Below are 20,149 nucleotides of genomic sequence, written 5' to 3'. Positions count from 1 at the left end.
TGTCAATTTGGAACACCTATATAATTAGATTACCTCTTCTTAGCTATATCTGAAGTATAATAAAAAGAAATTGTATAAGCTGCTGCAAACATTTTAAAATTAATATGCCATTTTTAAATAATACCAATTTATTTAACGTACCATTTATTCTGAGTTTTTATGTTTTTTAAGTAATTTTTTTGCATCAGTTTCAACATTTGTTATCGTTATTGCACTGAAATTCAAATTTGTTTTCATTGTTTCATCAAACATTTAATCGCATGAATTTTTGCTATTGTTGAAAACTAAGGAAGAAAGATGCAAATAATAACCTTAGCAGTTTACATCAGAAAGTGAAATTATAGTGCTGCGGAAAACAACATAAAATCAGATTAATTATACTCTTATGTCATTTGTTTCAACTAGAAAGTTCATTTACACAATAGACAGAACAGGTGTAATTCTATTTTAAAATTTATTCCGCTCTTCATATTCAGTATCAAAGTTTAAAACTTGTCCATTTCAAATCTTGCTTTTCACAATTCTTGATATTACGTTTAAACTTTTGTTTGTTGAAACAAGTCAAAACAGGCAGTATTGAAACGATCCAATTATATTACGTTATATTTAAATAAGATTAAAAAACTATAAAAAAGAGACATAACTTATTCAAATTTAATAAGGATTTTATTATATAAATAAGTAATAGTAAAAAATGTGAAACAAATAATAGTAATGCAAAAATGTAAGAAAGAAGCCGCACTTTTTAATGCTATAATAGACTTTAAACAGAATGCAAAGAATTCTATAAAATATATTTTCGAATTACTAAATCCAGGAAAATAAGCAACAATGGTAGTTTTTCTTTAGAATATTTATTTTGCTATTTAGAATATTTATTGAATGATATGAATTACAATACTTTGTATATGAGATACATACAATTCAAAATGAGATTAATGATTTTATGCAGATTTACAGAACATTCACACAAATTTAAAAATCCAACAGCTAAAATCTTCAAGTGACATTCATACAGACGAATTCGTGATGTTAAGACGACGCTTTGTTTTCTGTCAAATGTAAAATTTCTATTTCTGATGACTTTTTCATGAAGTAACGTGCAACAGGAGCTAGACATTTGGAATCAGAAGCTATCACATTTTTATTCCACCCTGAAATGTAAGACAAAATGAAATTTTTTTTTAAAAAAAAAGAGACACTAACTATTGATAGCATTGATGTTTATGATAAGTAAAAAAAATTGCTTATAAAATTATTCTTCATTTTAAAAAAATATTTCTTAATAGGAAATGAAAATCAGATATTAAATATTTAGAGTTTTATCTGTTGAGAGAGTCATTTAGTTTTAAAGACAAATTAAATAACTATAATGAAATATATTTATTGGCATAATAAATTACAGCTTTTTAAAGAATAGCTTTCTATAAAAAAAGAAATCGTTTGCGCCAATAGAACGTTGCCAGTTGCAAAAGCAGAAAGATGAGTTGTTTTATTAAACGATTTAATTCTTGTGATTTTGGAATGAGTGCAATATTTTGTAACTACCATGATAGTGAAAAAAATAAATCATGCTGACACAAATCAAAAATGCTATATGAATATGTTTATCTGTCACTAATTATAAATTAATCTTATTTTCAGAAGGATTACTTTCTAATAAATTGATCCTTTTGTCTAATCAGATTTGATCAGATCATTCTAATTAAAACTTTTCATATCATGATGCAAATGTGTTGCAAATTATGATTCTTACCTGTTAATAAAACTGTAGCAAAGACTGCACACATGGTAAAAAGAAATGCAAACAGCGGAATCCATAAGTAGCTTATTCTGTATAATATAAATGCTGGACTGAAAGAGAAATATAAAATTAGGTACACAAATGTTATATTTTCCTAATGCTAAGCAATAAAATCAAGGTTCATCTTTCGAAATATTATTTCATTTAAATCATGCCTTTTTTTCAAAGACAAAAAAAAAATATATAAATTTGTGAACATTTATACCTAATAAGAAAAACTACACTTCCATTTAGCTTCTGTGAATAACAAATAGCAAATTAAAAAATAACGTGTTGCTTCGAAATAATTGATTGTTACGAAAATCTTCCAGTGGTTATATGATAAATAAACTCGATAATGGAAAACGACATTTTATTCCATATATATTTAAAAAACCATAAAGAACATATTAAAAAACCCGGCAAGATCTACAGTTAAATTGAATTGTCGCAGAATTATCAAAAGCGCTCTCCATCTACCATTTCACCATTTAGCACTACACAAAGCGTCAAAAAAATTCACAGAGTTTTGATTGGATATGTTTTTTTTTATTTTTCATGCAAAATGGGACTTTATTCTTCAATTAATGGTTGCTAATTGCCTGAAAATTGAGTAAAACGTAAATAGCGTGCAGAAATCGCTTGTGACTGGCGTGGAATATATTTTTTGTAACAGAAAAGCTGCAATGCAACAGCAGTACAATGCATCTAAAAATCATTACATAATTGCTCGATACACCCATACTCTCTACAAGAGGGATCTTACAGTGATGTGTTATTGCAATCTTATGTATACTTATATTTTTTGTTTTGGAAATGAAGTGTCATACTGATTCAACTAAAACCCATAAAATATTTGAAATGTGTATGTATTATGAGTCATTTTTGCATCGAATTGTACCATTTATGAATAATTTAATTTTACACTACAATTTTTAAAAAAATGAATAATTTGATACAGAAAGCATATATGAGCACCATATTTAAGGATTTAATATCCAGCGACCACAAGCTATAATTTCATTAAAACTACAAAACTGTAAAAAAGGGGCTTTCGTGGACTAATGAACAACAATATTAAACCTTGTTCTCCTGGAAAAATATTGCAAAATTTTATAATTCATATTTCTTCTCCATCATGTTGATAGTAGGGTTCATATCGGAAGAATTTGAATAGGCGGAACTATTCACAGAGAGAAACTTGTGTTTTGGAAATATACTAATATTCCTCCGCAATGGCTTAACCCTTTAAAGGGCCATTTTTTTCTAGTCATATTATGTTTAAATATTTTTAGGCTTGAAATTAGAATTAGAAAAGGGATTCATTTAGCTTATTAGATAGATTTAATTTGATTAATTAATTAATTTGGTTAATTAATAATTAAGTAACAAATCAAGACACATCATTTTGTGTGAGATAAAGAACTGAAGCATTTAAGTTTCTGTCTTTCTAAAAATATTTGTCAGAACTGATGCCAACCTACATAAATTCACACAAAGATTGATAAATTTGGTGGGAAGCATACTTCCCACGGCCTTAGAAAGTGTTAAATGAAACGATTTAATTGGCAAAATCTATGCTTAGAAGTATATCTACTGTCACCAAAACCAGAAGAGTTTTAAAACAATGAGTCTGTGTAGAAGAATTTTCTAATATTTTGGTCACTCAATATGATGAATTACAATAGCGAATGACACATAAAGAAATAATAAAAATATTGTAAATAAAATACTATTTGAAATAATATGCTTTGAAAATATATTCTCTGCATTTTAATTCTCTAATTTTTCATATATACATTCTGTAAGGATTCTTTAAATTTATTTCTTATATATTTTCAAATGATAATGTAGATTGAAATTGTAAGATGTCTATTTTACTGTATTTTTATGTAAACAATTTTAAAGGTCAAGTGAGAATTTAGAGTATTCTTAAAGATTTTTAACATATGTTTTTTTAACATATTTAATATTTTTTTTTTCCATTCTCGTATTTCCAATGATAAAAATTTCTTTTAAATTAATTTAAACGTTGTTAAATCTTTAAAACATGTTAATTCATTTCATACAAGTTGACATATATTATAAGATATCTGTGATTTTATTTCCTAAATTTCAGCTAATGGCGTCTTTAACAAAACATTAAATTTCCAGCACCCATCTTACAAATTAAAGGAATAAAATTAATTTTCATTTTTACTGAGAGAAATAATTTCATCCCACTTATGAAAACAAGAGGCATAAGCCTATCCTCATACTCCACCTCGACGAATCATCTGTTAGTAATGTGGTACATGAGTTGGTGGCAGAACATTCCGTCGTAGAGTTCTCGAAGAAATTTGTGATGTTGGTATAATTCGAACAGCCTGCTAAATCTAAGGGTAATGCTTCGCTTTTATGTCCTCCAAGAATGGTTCCTAAGCCAAGCCAACTGGAAAATGCAAATCCGATCACAAGTCCAAACATTATAATCTAGAAAAATAAATTTAAGAACAATTATTAACCGACTTAATATCTTGTTTCAATAAAAGGATCTGAATGTTTCAAAGAAAAAACTTCTTATCTAATATAAGCGGATCATTCTTTTATCATAACAATAATTTCTGCTAGTAATAAGGCTTTAATGATTATATGTTTGTATGCTATAACTCTACAGGACAAACCGCAGAGTTACCAAATTTATCACAGACATGCTTTTACTAAGGGAAATGGGCACATTAGAGCGATTTCTTTTGAAATGCTACTTAATGAGGAATAAATGAGATTTTGGGTGCACTTCTGTGGTAACTTTCAAAAATATTTTTTCCACAGCTGAAAGCTGCAAAAGAAATATTCTGTTTATTTCCTATGAAGTTTATATGAGGATAAAAAAGTAAAATTAAAGTATAGCTTAAGACAGCATTCAATTGCAAGATAAATTATTCAGACAATTTTAAGTTTATAATGGCACTGTTTTTGTTATTGGATTTGATTCCAGTAGGAAGGTATATGTATACAAGAATCTAAACCGATACAAGGATATTAAAATAACACTCTTTATCCTAATATAATATTCAAAATTACTTGGTTAAAGAAATCAGAGTCACTAAGTTGTGTAAAACAGATTTAATAGAAGTTGAATGTCATCCGTTTTTTTTTCGGTGAGTCAAGTAATGTAATGAGCAAAACGAGGAAACAGATGCACAATTTAATCGAAATTTCTGAATTGGAGAATAGTAATATTTTAATCTGAATCAAATCGAAATTACTGAATTGGAGAATAGCAATATTTTAATTGGAATCAAATCGAATTAATCTTCTAATCAAATCTGTTAACTAGGTTAAAAAAATTCAATTTCAAATAGTTTACATTTATTGAGAAAAAACGAAAACATACCCCTTTTTTTATGCATAGCAAAAAGACGGTTAACATCTGACTTCTACGTCGCAAGAAAGGGTAATTTTTTAAAATAACAGATGTAAGCTCAAGTAATTTAAATATTACATGCGAGTGAAAATTAAAAGGACAGTTGTTACAAAATAAAAATCATTCGTTTTTAACGTGTTTGACATATTTTTATTTCTTTTAAAATTTTGAATAAAATAGTTTTCTTCAAATAATCTATTGTAAAAAAAAGTAATGGATAAATAATTTTTTAAAAATTTAAATATTCCTAACACACAGACATAAAATGGGTGAAAATCTTTTAAAAATCATAAAATGTAGATATTATTTTTTATAATTATGATTAAAAAAAATATTTCTCAAAAGCAAACAGAAGCCCGATTAAGATTTTAAAAATGACAAGAAAAATCAAAATAATTATTCTTTTCATATAATCCATTAGCTTTTATTTTTTTCTTTTCTTTCAATAAAAGATTTTTTTACTTCTCAAAAGTAACAGGGATAAAAATAGTGTTTATTAGAAACATATTAAAACTTTCTACATTACTTGAATTATTTTTACTAGTTGTAACGAAATATTTGCTCAAATGATTGATCTGTGGAGATTTTAAAATTATCACCATATTTTAAGTCCAATATTAATCCTAGAAACAAAAATAATTAGCCATTACTTTATCTGTAGCCTTTCTAGTGAGGACCCCGATAAAGAAGATGGCAATTGTGGGCCCTTCCACCACGCTCAAGAATGTCAGCGTAATCTGGAGAACACTTTGAAATTTAGATATGAGGAAGCAAATACAAATGCAGAGAATGCCATAAAATAATGCTGCAATAACAAAAATCGAAAATCAAAGTGTATCTCAAATTTATTTATATATATAACGAATACATATTACAATAATATATAATGAAATATATTCAAAATATTTTTATATATAATTATAATATACCACAAATATATTCATATTTATAATTTAGATATTATTACATTTCATACAAATTGTAATAAATAGGAGAAATTTGCTAAATTTGGAAAATTATCAACAGTAATCAATAACTTAATTTCAATTCTATAAAATATTTTGATCGTAAAATATACAGCTGATGTTGCGACGACGTAAACGTGGTTTAGAGAATCATTCTTTAGAGAAAGCGCTTCATAGCGACAATTTATGAGTAACTGTTAATATATAGATATCATTTAAATTGTTTAGTAAAAATCTTAATCTAAATCTTCACAGTAATTATGTCGAAAGGTAACTATGTTTGTGTTTAAATCTCGATAACAAATTCATTTTCTCTCTTCTTATCGTTTTTTAAGACCTATTAGCTGAAAAATGGCCTCTTCGTATTATAAATATAGTATATTTCGTGAAAATCTTAATATACAGAGATAAAATGTTGGATTTCAAATGCTTATAACAGATATTCGTAACCTCAATTTTGTTAAATATTTAGGCATTAAAATAAGAACCTTATTACAACAATGTTAACATGATTTGTGGAATCATTCTTAAAAAAGTGCTATGCATTGACATTTGGTGACGAATTTTTGATATTTAAGTGTCATTATTCAATTATTTTTAACAAAAAAATAGTAATAATATCTTAAAGTAAGCTGTAAAATCTTGAAAGAAAAATTTAAAAAGAATGCTTGGAAGAATCAAAGGGGAAAGACTAAGTTAGGTGGTTAACCAAAGTGTACTGAGATTACTGTCTTACAACAGTTGTCTAAATTGGGTAATTTAATGAGGCTATTGTCTTGTACTAAAAGAACAGCTCAGAAAGTCGTTATAATCATCGCTATCTGTCATAAAGTAGAACAAATCAAATAAGAGACATAAAAGATTTAAATGTTGATTCAAAACTGATAAAAGTTTTAAGTTTTGCGGTTTTGAATTTTAATTGAAGATGCAAAGAAATAATGTAGAACATAAAATGTTCCATTTGAGATGTGACATACATTTTGAACTGATGTACGATAATAAAGAAATAGTTGTTTTAATTGATCTCAAAGAAATAATTGGTTTATTTTTAAGAAACCAGTTTCCTTAATTAGATTCAATTTATATGCTATTTTTTTCTGTTCTAAAATGTATTTTTTAAAATATTAATATATTTTAAAGATGAATAAACTACAAAAATTTTAATAACTTTTTTTTAAAAAATAAAATTACTTTTTTTCTACTCTATATTAAAAATCGTGGAAATGTTCCAAACTCGTCAACATTATTCTTATTTTCAATTATTTAAATCTGAAAACAAAACTATAAAAAACAAACATTCTTATTTCAACCAGTCTTCGTTTAAAAATATCCGAAGTGAAAATCGTTTCAGAAGTCCAGATAGGCGTTTCATGCGAGCAATGCTATAAGATGAAGCAACTTAGCAACAGTTCATTTTGAAAGGCGAGGGGGGGGGGGGGGAAGCGGCTTATTTCGGCGACTAGCGTTAAATCACTTTTGCAAATCAATACTCAAATTGTAAATTCCTTACAATTCTGGATGATTATGCCGTTCCCGATATGTAGGGATTATTTTTTTCCTGATAATTTTATTATTGAACGTCTACTATGACGGCAAATATTCTGTTGCTCATACCGAATGTGTTTAGGGATTGCCCTCAGAATATGGATTTTATGGCACAAACTTTGCCAGCAGAAATATTTGCTCTTAACCATTAAATAATTGCTCCCTATCCTCCCTAAACCTAAACGGTCCCAAACGTCTGTTAAATGAAATTACGGCCGGGATTTAAGAGAACAGAAAATCAAATTTAAATTTCTTCCCGCTTTTGTAAAGTATGATTGATGGAATACCTGTGGCGCGAGCTTTGTTTGCTAGAGAAATTCGTTCAAATAGATTTGAAGGGGCTGAGGTGCGAGAGGTTTTATGAGAACTCTCAAAGGTTGTCTAAACATACATATATTTGCTTACATCAGTTAAGCGAAGTCCTCTTTTACATAAGAAATCCTTAAGAGTACAAAGCTGTCATTGTGTGTTACGAAGGATAAGAAATTTTTTTTATCTTTGAGAGGGAAACTCGGTTGCTCCAGTATTCTGAGATATCTATGCTCGAATGATGTTAGGAATGAGAGAAATTAACCACCGAGTGGGATCCATTACTAAACAGCCGTCACCGTTCTTTGCACTTACTCTTTCCTCAATAAAGATACATCTCGTCATTCGAGATCCGATACTTGATCTCACATAATGCCACCTAACTTCTACTGACTGTAAACTATTTATTATGTATTAAGTGAAATGTACTCACACAATCCTTTAGCGATGAACACTAGCTTGGAATCGCTTAAATCAAAAGGATAAAGAGGTTCTAAAAAATCGACAACAGTCACTGTGGACAAAGAGTTCAGAGCAGAAGAAATAGTGCTGAGAGAACCGCTGAAAACTCCAGCGAAACTCAGACCAATGAGACCAGGAATTCCGTGCATTCTTGTAACAATGAAGTAAGGAACTAACTGAAAAAGCAATAAAAATTCGAAAATATAACAAAAAGTATTTTCAAAATTTTACTATCCATATAAATAACAACAACTGTCATATCTAAATAGTAATATTACTATAGTATTTTCCAAATGGTCTATTTTTTGACATATAAAACCAGCAGGAAGGTTTGCACGAAATTTTCCAGCATTCTCCCTAAAAAAAAATATGTTCTCTCATGTTTTCCTACTCCTTGCATTTAAAAAAAATGGCCTTGGACAAAGCCTTAAACACCACACGGACGCAAATTTTTTAAAAGTTCTTTTCAGTTTCGTAGTATAGTAAACATAACCGTCTACTCTGATCAGCCATTATGGCACGCAGATTTATATGACTGACCGGAATATTGCCACAGCAACACTGGCGGAAACTATGGTTGAGTCCTAAGGGGCATCACCGGCCACGGTACAACCTTTCCCGTAGAAAGCATGTCCCATCATTGATAGGAGGTAAGCCGGCCCCCACCATTTCTATACGCACTCAGGGGGCGAAAACCTAACGCTATACTGGAAGCTTTTCGTCTTCATTTCTGAGGTGTCCTCAGGTGGGAGTTTGCAGTATAGTTGAAATAACAGAGTATGCATTTAAACTTTTTTCTATCGTTTTAAATCAAAATTTGACTTATAAGTGAAATTTTAATAAAAGAATATCATACCAATTTCATTTATCGAAAATGCTGCATTTTTAAATCATCATGTTTGCATGCATTCCAATATATAGACCGACAAACAAACAGACAACTACCCATTCAAAGATTTGTTTCAAAATTTGATACATATCTTCATTTTAGATGCTGAAATTTTGAACCTAATTTTATTAATTTGGCTCTTTACATTTCGTAATTATTGAATTCACTTCCATTCGAACGGGCAGATTTTTTGAGAATGTAGTTCATTCAAAATTTGGCAGTAATCGACAACTTTGGCGACACGATCTTATTCTAAATTCCATCCTTCTAGTTAATAGAATTGATGAGCTATCATAATCAAAGACAGACAGATTTATCATTCAAAATGTGCTTTTTTAGATTCACGGAGTCTACACAGTAGAAATTCTTCCAAGTTTCATGTCCAATTTTATAATGATTACCATATATTTCTTATGCAAATTGGTAATAAAGTGCTTTTTTTAAAATTTTTATTTTTATTTTGCAAAAGCTGTCTTTCTTTCAAGTTATTTATCATTTTTATCACTTATTTAAAAGATTTCTATAAAATAAATATCTAAATATGCTTTTTTAAAAATATAAAAACATCTAAATGTTTTTTAAATATTCATTTACTTACTTGATCATATTTTTTTAATTCAGGCTCCACTGTTACCGGATCACACATGTAGAATACCGCATACAGGATTACTCCCAAGAGACTACATGTGACAAACAGAAGGATTACCGGAATAACACTCCATCGTAAAGCTCTATAGGATAAATGGTTTTATAAGTGTATAAGCCTTCAATATTTTCTTTTATTATTATAGTAATACTGGGCTTACACTCGGGCAGTTATAAGACAACGAGTAGGCAGCGCATGCGTAGAAAAGCTAAAAAGTGCTGTTCGGTCGTAATCACATGCCGCTGTATTGTATTATTCTCTTATTACGCACAAGTTTACAGAGTTTGACGGGATTTTTTTTTTTTGGCATGAAAAAATTGATCACTTATCATAGATTAATACCAACATTTTTTGCTCTTTGTTCTTTCTGATGCGAGGCTTGTTTTTTAAAATTTTATTTGCTTTTTTTCTATAGTTTTCCAAAATTAAGTATATTGGCCTTTTTTTTTATTTCACCATGTTTCTTTGTGTAAATATCCATCATTTTAATATGATACGCAGTGAAAAAGAAAAATTCAAGGACGTCAAAAAAAGTTATTTATAGCCAAGAACGGAATGCCTGAATCTATCTTATAAAATTGTGGCAAACATAAATCGGTCCCTTTCCACGCATGCGCTGCTTACTGGCAGAATGTAAACCCAGGATTCAGCTAAGTAAAAATAATTATTACAAATTTCATCCTTTTTTACCATTTAAAATAAATACCTTGCTTACTGAAATACCATTAATAAATTACCATTAATAAAAAAAGATGTATGCATTTGCTCGTGTATAGATATGTATGTTAATAATGGTGTGTTTGCAACAGCAAATATATATATATATATATATATATATATAAATCTAAAGAGCAAAAAATGGTATCACCTACGACTGAGCTTTTTGACATTTGCTCATACTCAGAGCTCTTTGAACTTCAATTTGACTCGTTCCATAGACTCCAATTCCAAAACTGAGTCCTCGAGCGAGAACATTCCAGAAAGTATATCTTGTCGTCAAATCGAATGTTGTGCTGAAATAAAATCAGAGTGCATTGTTAATATTAGTTATTTACTACAATTACATTGTTAAAATTAATAACACAAGTTCTATATACAAGTCTAATGTGAATTATTCGTATATTTAAGTAGCTCTCTTTGAAATATTGATTTCCTGAGTTACCCATTAGTGCTTCGCGTCCTTACGTTTGTTTAATAGCGATTTACTGCTTGTGTGCTATTATTATAAACAGTAACCGACAAGTTATAAAAGTAGATGCTATTAGACAATGCTGTAATATGGTAGCGTTGGATTACTCCAAAGAAACAGGCCGTTAAACCAAATTGGTTTATTTCTTTTTTGACACATAGGGACGATCACTACATTACACAACTTTAAAAAGACTAACATTTAAACATGAAACATTTTAAATTTTAATAAGCTATTCCTTCCGTTGTTCTTTTTTTCCTCACACCTCCTCGTTCCGCTCGACGCTTCTTTCTCCACGTGGCCACTCAGCACCAACCAAATTTAGTTTCCGACGCCATCTCACCAAAGCGTTTAGTCCTTCAGTACTTTACAATGCTTTACCACTGTGCATTCGTATTATGTATAGGATAAAGCGTCAATATTTCTTATTGGGCCTATTGAATTTTTTCACAGTAGATCCACCAAACAGATTTGGAATTTCAGTAATAATATTTATGCTTTATTTAAAATTTCTTCCACATTTGGGATTATTAAAATGTATAACAAAGCAGTTCTGTATTTCATCTGGTACAGCTACTATTAGACAGTAAAACTACCATATTTACTCAAATAATTTAATCCTGTCTCCCGTTTCAGCTCGTCTGACCACTTCACGTATTCCACCAACTTCGGTGATCCCGAAGGTATACACTATGATTATGTAGACGAACATCAGAATACCCTGGAAGACATCGGACCACAAGACAGCTTTCAGTCCTCCCTGTAACCGGAAATGATACTTCGGAATTATTTTTTCACTTTCTTGCATATGAAATATAAAAGGAGAAAAAAATGTAACTATCGAAAAATTCGGCATTGAGATCTTGAGGAATGTTTGCGACTTTTAAGACTACAATAGTCTTAGAGTTGTTAAATAAGCGAGAATGGTGTGGGATCTTGAATAAAAGTTCTATAATCACTGAATTTTAGCCGAAATGCAGCTATAACAGAAGCTCTAAAAGCATCCAATTCTCAATACATGAACGATAATAACTATGTAGTCTGTATTAGGATTATTCTACGCGACTTTCCAAAGAATGGAAACCAATTTTCTTTCTAAAATTAAGATTTTGTCAGTGGATCCCCACAACCTTTAGCTTATAAATAATCAATTAGTTATTTTAAAGAAAAACTTAATAAGTTAAATAAATTAACTGCATCAGATTAAAAATTAATTGCAAAATAATTCAGACAATACCATTCTCTTTAATTAAATTAAAACCTTTTGGTAAATATACGTCTATATAATACATAAATTATTAAAAATAAAAAAGGGCTTTAAAAATCATTAGAGATGATATTTCTTGACTATTGTCACGAACTAACTTAATTAAGAGGTTGTATTCTGGATATTTGTATACTGAAGTAGGAATTTGTTTCAATTATTGTCATCCAATAATGTGAAATGGTCCTAAATATTTCTCTGAAGCTCCTTATTAGCCTAAAGGCTCTTTGAATTTTCTTTTAACTAAAGAATTAAGAGCAGGAATGCTTAACCATTCATCCTCCGAAGCAATTTCCATATCCTGGTTGGCCAGCTCATTTTCTGGGGTTATATTATCATCCGTTTCTTTCGACCAATCTAACAAGCTTGTTTATCAATATCTTCACCTACCATACACTTGATTCATTGTATCTTTTCTTCAAGAATGCTGCTTAAAGCAGAATAAGATTCATCTTTTCCCTGAATTGAAGAGATTAGATTATATTCGTGAGACTAAACTTTCCAGAGTTATGAGGAGCCTCAAAAGAGCGTAATGGACCATCTCACATAAATGGCGGAAACGTTCTTTGAAGATGAAGTTTGGGAAATTTGATAATCGATATGAAAATTGCCTAAAATGTCATATCGATGTTAATTGTGCCCAAAAGTAATTATGCTTGTATGTAATTTATGGTAAAATATTCAATATATTCGCTATTCTTGTCTTTTTTGTAGTAAAGATAGAAGGCAAAAGATAATAGCCCTCCTGATATAAAATGCCAGATACTTTTGCTATATTTAAGACAAAAGCTCTCAAGATAGGCTTGAAAATTAAATATTTTTGAAACTGAAATGTACGATTTTTTTCTCTCAGGTTGTACTAAAAATCCGACGGTTATTGTACAAAAAACAGAACATTTTAAGCGCGAATGAATGATAAAAATTACATTACAGCCACAATATAATAGTTTTTAAGATTTTATTAAAATTAAAGAAAAATTGCATGAAAATAAAGTAGGAAATAATAAACTATATTTTGAATTTAGAAATGTTTCAAAAAAGTTCGTTAAATAATTATACTCTAAATATAGTAAAAAGGTAAAATTTCGATTAATTTATAATCAATTAAAATTTTTAATATTCTTTCTAAGAGAACATCATTTACTCAAGTAATCACATAATTACTCTGTAATTATATGACAAATGAATAATTGCACGTAATTACTCTGAGTAAACAACTAATTATTCTGTAATTACGTGAAAACGGTGTAATTGCATGTCCAATAGACTGTTTTTAAGAAAATTTTGAAATATCTTTACTTTGCGCATCACGGTGTTTACAACGTATAACTATCAACTAGATAAAATAGTTTTAAACAGCTCATAAATGACAAAATGTAATCTGAAATTTAATCACCATAAAGCAATAAAAGGTACAGGTCAGTCCACACACAGTAATGATTATTTCTGTAGATACGTCAGTAACGGCAGTCAAAGCCAGTACCGAAGCATATAGAACTGAAGACATATAGAGTACCTAAAAGAAATGAAACAAAAGTATTTCAACTCACTTCGCAGTTACATCAATTGATACGAAAAAGTAAAAAAAAAAAAAAAAAAAAAATCTTATAATACATACCATTTGAATGATGAATAAAGCCGAAACTGTGTATTTTGTGCATTTACCAAACCTCATTTCAAGAAACTGAAAGAAAAAAAAATGCAATGTTATATAAATAGAATTTGAATGTTCAAATGAGAAAACTAGTGTTTATTACTCGCTTCCGTTTTCTGAATGATAATAGTGTACCGGCATATTCAGGGGCTAGCTCTAGGGTGTAATAAAACATAGACTCGTTCCTGAGTGCGCCAAGAAACCAATGAGGTTTCGATTCGATAGAGGGGAGAGTGAGGTAATATGGACTAGTGTGTGTACATTCAAAAGTGAAATGATCTGCATCCCACAGACCACCGCAGATGCAGAATGGGCTGTTTATTATATTAAATCTATGCAAATAAAAAGGAAAAGCACCATGTCCAGAAACAAAATATAATAAATATTTATTATGTGTTAATAGATTAAAATCAACTCTGGGAATATACCCCCTGACTCTTATACTTTTGATTGAGCTATTCCAATATCGATGCCAATCATCCAAAAAAAAAACTATTTCAATTTTTTCTTTAAATGTGAATAAGGGGTCGGTATTGCTATTAATTCTTCCTTGGTTGTTGCAGACCTGGCATAATGATCGGCTAACTCATAACCCGGGACACCGGCATGTGCTTTCTTCCAGAACAAGCCTACCAACCCTTCAGATTTGATCCTGTTTAATTTAATATCATTAATAAATTTCGAATTGCATTTCTGTTTCTTTAAAATTTCAATTGATGAAAGGTTATCTGTAAAAATGTTAATTTTGACGCAATTTTCCAAAGCCCAGCTGGCCGCAAAATTAATTGCCACCAGTTAAGTCTAGAAAACAGAATTATAAGGGACCAATTTTAAATAATGTGCTCTAATTAGTGTATTATTTTTAAAATTGCACATCGCAGCCCCAACTTTGCCCATTGTTAGTGCTAAGTGATGTCATTGTTTACTATAAGCAGTTATTTCAATTCATTATCAGTTCATCGAGAGAATTATAACTACTCTAAACTAGACTGCCATCCATAAGATATCATTAAAACCAATAACAATCAATAGTATAATTAGTTAATCTGAGGCCCTGATAGGTATCTTATTAAGGCCCTATTTTTAATAAGATAGTTGATTTAGTTTCATATTTCGGCACATTTTTATTATAATAATAATTCATTATTGGCCAATACTTTTTTGAATTTATTGACATTGTGAAAATGTCTTTGCATTTATTAATTACTACTCCAAAATACAATAATCGAATAATTAAGTGATTACTAGGAAATATAAAAGAACCTGAACAATTTTACATTTTATACTCAATATTATTGAAGTAGACGATCAGTTTTATAAATATTGGAATAACTAAGTAATCATAATGAAACATAAAGTAACCTGAACAATTTTACTAGATAAAGAATTAACATTGTCCAGATATTTTTTCAATAATAAAGTTTGTATTTTTCACATAATACAACCATCTAGTGTAAATATTCGAATAACTGTTTACAAAGAAATATAAAAGAACTTGAGAAAATTTACTTGTTAAAGTGCTAATATTTCCTAATATTTTAACATTCATAGAATTTGTATTTTTTACAAAATATAATCATTTACTGTGAATATTCGAATAACTAATTGATTAATAGGAAATATAGAAGAATTTGAACAATTTTATTCGAAAAAGTGCTAATATTGTCTTCATACCTTTAATAGAATTTGAATTTTTTACTAACTTATTTGCATGGAATGCTTTAAAGATATTGTTCTTGAATTTGAGAAAGTATTAAAAGGTTTCAGAAGAAAGAGATAAAAACTGAATTTGAAGTTGCATATTGTCTTTATTATTAAGCCTGCAAGTATTTTATTTCTGAATTTTAACCTTGCAAACAACTATTTATTGTTTTTTAAGAATCAGCTGATACGAAATAAGATTTTTTTCCTTATTCAAATTTACTTTTCATCATCTTTCTTTTAAATCGATCGTCAAGATAACATTTTTTTAAACAATAGACGTTCAGAGTATAGTTAATTTTTGGTCCGCGAACTTTGATTTGATAAAGTAGCAGTGAAAGATTTTTCTGGCTGTCTTGTTTTCTTCAATAAAATCGAATATTTTACTAAATAATGTCGATATCGACAGGATTTTTTTCGGTTATTTTCTTCCATATAACATGTACTTAAGTAAAATGCCAAAAATTTCGATGAAATCAAAAATAAATAATCCCGAAAAATATGTTTTCAAATTCGTATGTGTTAAAAATTTTCTCCTGATTTAGTTAAGTTTTAACATCTATAACATCAAGTTTTGAGCGTATTTTCGATATCTACAGCGTTTTAATTTATAGTTTTTTCTACAGAGTAATGGCATATTATTTTATTCATTATCATTTTATTTGAATTTGCTTCTGATTGCGTCCAACTTTTAATTAATTAAAATTCTAATAAAATTTACAAAAAAAAAAAAAATGCTTTTTTTGCATGTACCGATCTTCCACGTATATTTGCACCAAGCCTGGAAATTTTAGGCAAAATGTCTAGCCTATAAAGAATCAACCAAACACACACATTTATCTTTATTATTAATAGAGATATATATTTTCAAAACAAATAAGACAAGAAAATTTTTAAAAACTTTGCTTGTTATGACATTACTATTACCCTTGAAGAAGAATTGATGATATTTTAAGAATGGAATGAGATTTTATGGCAATAGTAATTTAAAGCGTCTAATGCAATGTTGTGTACAATTTGTATGAATCGAAAAGCTATAATGAAAACCAAACGATTTGTTCTTTCAATAAATATTTTTAATTACCATCTCAATTCTCAAAATATAGCAATGCTACGAATGGCAAATGAGTTTTCATTGCAATGAATGAGATATATTCTGTTGAAAATGACATAAAATGAATACGAATAGGTGATATGAAACTTTAGATTTCATGTACCTAAAATTTCAAATATATGAAAAAGATAAAACTGTTATTAAATTGGCGTGATTAAAATAGATTAAAAAAGCATCTTTTAATATTTGTATCGAGCTTAAAACGATACAATATTAGCATCATGCAATATTTCCTTTTTAGTGCAGAAAGCGTCAACTATTCTATAACAAATATCCCTGTGACTGTTAGGATATTATGCCTAACAGTGCTGTAGTAAAACATTCATGATTATGTACGGCATTTCGAAAATTGAACATCATGAAGATATCCAGTCATACAACATTATTGTGATTGGGATAGTAATAAAAATGTTACTTTCCACATATAATTCATTTAAATGCTTATATCTTATATTCAAATCTGTAATTTAATGCATTATGTATTATTTAAAGCACTATAAATAATACATCAAATGATCATAAATTAGCATAACATTAATTTTTTTTTCTTCATTACCTATTTAAGATTTTTTTCATAGGACAATGTCGGAATCGTTTCATTTACATATAAATTCATTTTGTTGCAAATGCATTTGAATCTATTCTCAAATATTACATATAAATAGTAATTAAAATTAACAATGATTTCATGTTAAAAAGTAAAAATTTCCTTGAGGTTTTTAAGCATATACATATATATTCCTTTAGCAAACATTACCTAAGCAAAAATACTTTCTTAGTTAAGGTAAAGAATTCAGCATAAAACAGGCGATTTTCAGAAATATTTATAAAAAAACTTTGTTTACTTACTTCATAAATGCTCGTTACATTGCACTGGAAGTATACCGGTAAAAAGATATACGAGGATACAAGCATTCCTATAGCTGTTGCCAATCCAAGAATTGTATATTGCGAACCATAGCGATAAACCTCGGCTGGGACACCGACCATAAGAACTCCAGAGGTAAGCGAAACAGAAATGGACATTATAACTGGTAGCATGGGGGATGATTTCTCGGCCATTAGATACTCGTGTGTAGTTTTTTGGCGATTTCCTGTGAATCGGAATACAATTCCTGTGCCAATAGATATCAAAAGCATCATACCGATCATAACATAATCCAAAATTCCGAGATTCACTATCGCAACCATGACAGTAAAAGAAATTGTAGCTTTTAATCCCAGAAATCTGGAAAATTTCAAAAAATAACGATGTGTATTTCAGAGCGTTCTCAAAAACAAATCTTACTCCCGATTTGTAGCTTCCAGTCAAGGAAATCCATCAATCCTTTGCATTTACATATCTATCAATTAGCAGTTTAAGTGTAGCTACTTATCAGATAGCAAAGATATGAGGCAGAGAAATAAATAAGGAATGATTATTTATGTTGCGCGGAAGCTCTTTACTTTGTTGATGGTTTGAGATATAAATATTTATACTGAAAGATCTTAGGAAGATGACTTTTTTTTTCTTTTTCTTTTTCACCCCTATACATTGTGTTATGGTGAAACTAGAGAATATTTTTCTCTCTTTTGAGCTCAATGGAAAATCTTGCAAACCCATAATTTGTATTGACATGAACCGTTTTGAAGTATTATTAACTATTATTCTGTAGATTTATTTATACTCAAGCATCGCATTGGGAGTTTTCTCCCTTCATCTTTCTTCTTCTTCTTTTATCTATCTATATTAATAATAAAGATGAATGTGTATGTATGTGTTTGTGTTTGCTTATGTGTGCGTGTGCTGCGCTCTATAGGTCAGACCATTTGAATGTGCTAATGCAGAGGAGATTGGGAATGTTCTCCTCGAAATGATTTGTTTAAAATTTTTACTGATTAAAAATTAAGTGAAATTTTGGCGTCTCCCAGCGTTAACTTTTGAAAATATTACAGTATGAAATTAATTTTTTTCTTATTTTAGAATAGAAAGAAATTATTTTTTTATTTATATTAATTTACTAATTGTGCAATTTTTTCCAATTTTTTTAGCTATTTATCTTTTATTTATCTATCTATTTATTTATTTGCCTAATTCCCAATAATTTATTACATTAGTCTCCTTTGGCAACAAGCTTGTTCGCCGAGATTATTAACTTTTTGGGATATTAAATATTAATATGGAATGTGTATTTTACAAATCACATCTGATTATTTGAAAAACCGAACATACAAATTTAATTGAAGAAGTGAAAACAAATTTCAGCACATGAAAATTTAAAAGTGTACATATTACGAAAAGGAAAATTTTATTTCGGAATTAATGTCGAAAGAAAGATTTTTTTTTTCAGGAAATAATCTTCAAAGAAACCTTTTTTAAATGTTAATTTTAACATTGGCAAAAACAAGCGATTGAATGTTTTGATTAATGTGTTTGAATTTCATAATATTAAAAATTGTTTGTAAATTGTATATTACATTAAAAAAAATTTCTGGAAAATGAAGAAAGTATAGTTCAAAAATTGAACTGATGATTGAAAAAATAATTTGTTTTTAGTTTTAAAATGATGCAAAAAGCATTTTTGTGAGATTTCTTTTTTCAAAATGAAAATTGTCGATACCTATACAAAGTTGCAGTCTTCTAACAATATTTTACGTACACGTTATTCAGTTCTTCACATGTAAAATCAAGAGAAAGTTTTCAATTCGTTGATAAAGGTCTGTTGAGTCTGCAGAAGACATTTTATACACAGAAGAACGTAAACAACCATATAAAGGAAAGTCAAACGATGTCAAGTCAGATGATATAGGATAAAATTCTTAAGGTCCTCGTAAACCCATCCATCTATCAGGGAATTCAGTATTCAATAATTGTCTTATTGATGATGAAATATGATAAAAATGATTACCATCAATTTGCAATTACATCTTCAGAAAAACTGAAGAAAAACAAAAATTTCACGCACAATGGATAATTGAAGCATATCGATCACCATTCAATTGTACCAAATATGACCAACCAAAGCTTTTCTAAAATTGTCACACCACCTCATATGTATAGAAAAAAAATTTCTGGTGATGAATCTTTTGTATGAAGAATTGATTTTTTCCCTTTTGAACAGTAATCATACCGACATTTGATACTTCATTCTCGAATAAATAGTGTTTGGTCTGTCCAAATTGCTTTTCTGAGGAAAGAAAGATTTGAATCCAACTGTAGTGGGACCCAACTGCAAAATTGGA

At 28.9% G+C, this 20,149-nt stretch overlaps 1 protein-coding gene across 1 annotated transcript; it reads right to left on the bottom strand.

Annotated features, from left to right (window-relative positions):
* Positions 1 to 820: 820 nt before the first annotated feature.
* LOC129981716 (sodium-coupled monocarboxylate transporter 1-like) lies at positions 821 to 18,251 on the bottom strand. The gene is made up of 11 exons (XM_056092669.1): positions 17,777 to 18,251; positions 14,077 to 14,142; positions 13,855 to 13,974; positions 11,800 to 11,954; positions 10,878 to 11,018; positions 9,958 to 10,090; positions 8,442 to 8,646; positions 5,840 to 5,994; positions 4,047 to 4,255; positions 1,757 to 1,854; positions 821 to 1,154 (listed from the first exon to the last, which is right to left on the bottom strand). Exons 1-11 carry the CDS (start codon positions 18,116 to 18,118, stop codon positions 1,033 to 1,035), a joined length of 1,746 nt encoding a protein of 581 aa, XP_055948644.1. The 5' UTR covers positions 18,119 to 18,251; the 3' UTR covers positions 821 to 1,032.
* Positions 18,252 to 20,149: the final 1,898 nt, after the last annotated feature.

This window comes from Argiope bruennichi, chromosome 8 (assembly GCF_947563725.1).
Source record: "Argiope bruennichi chromosome 8, qqArgBrue1.1, whole genome shotgun sequence".
Classification (NCBI taxonomy): Eukaryota; Metazoa; Arthropoda; class Arachnida; order Araneae; family Araneidae; genus Argiope; species Argiope bruennichi.
The sequence above is the reverse complement of the archived record's forward strand: the minus strand, read 5'-3'. Positions and strand labels throughout refer to the sequence as shown.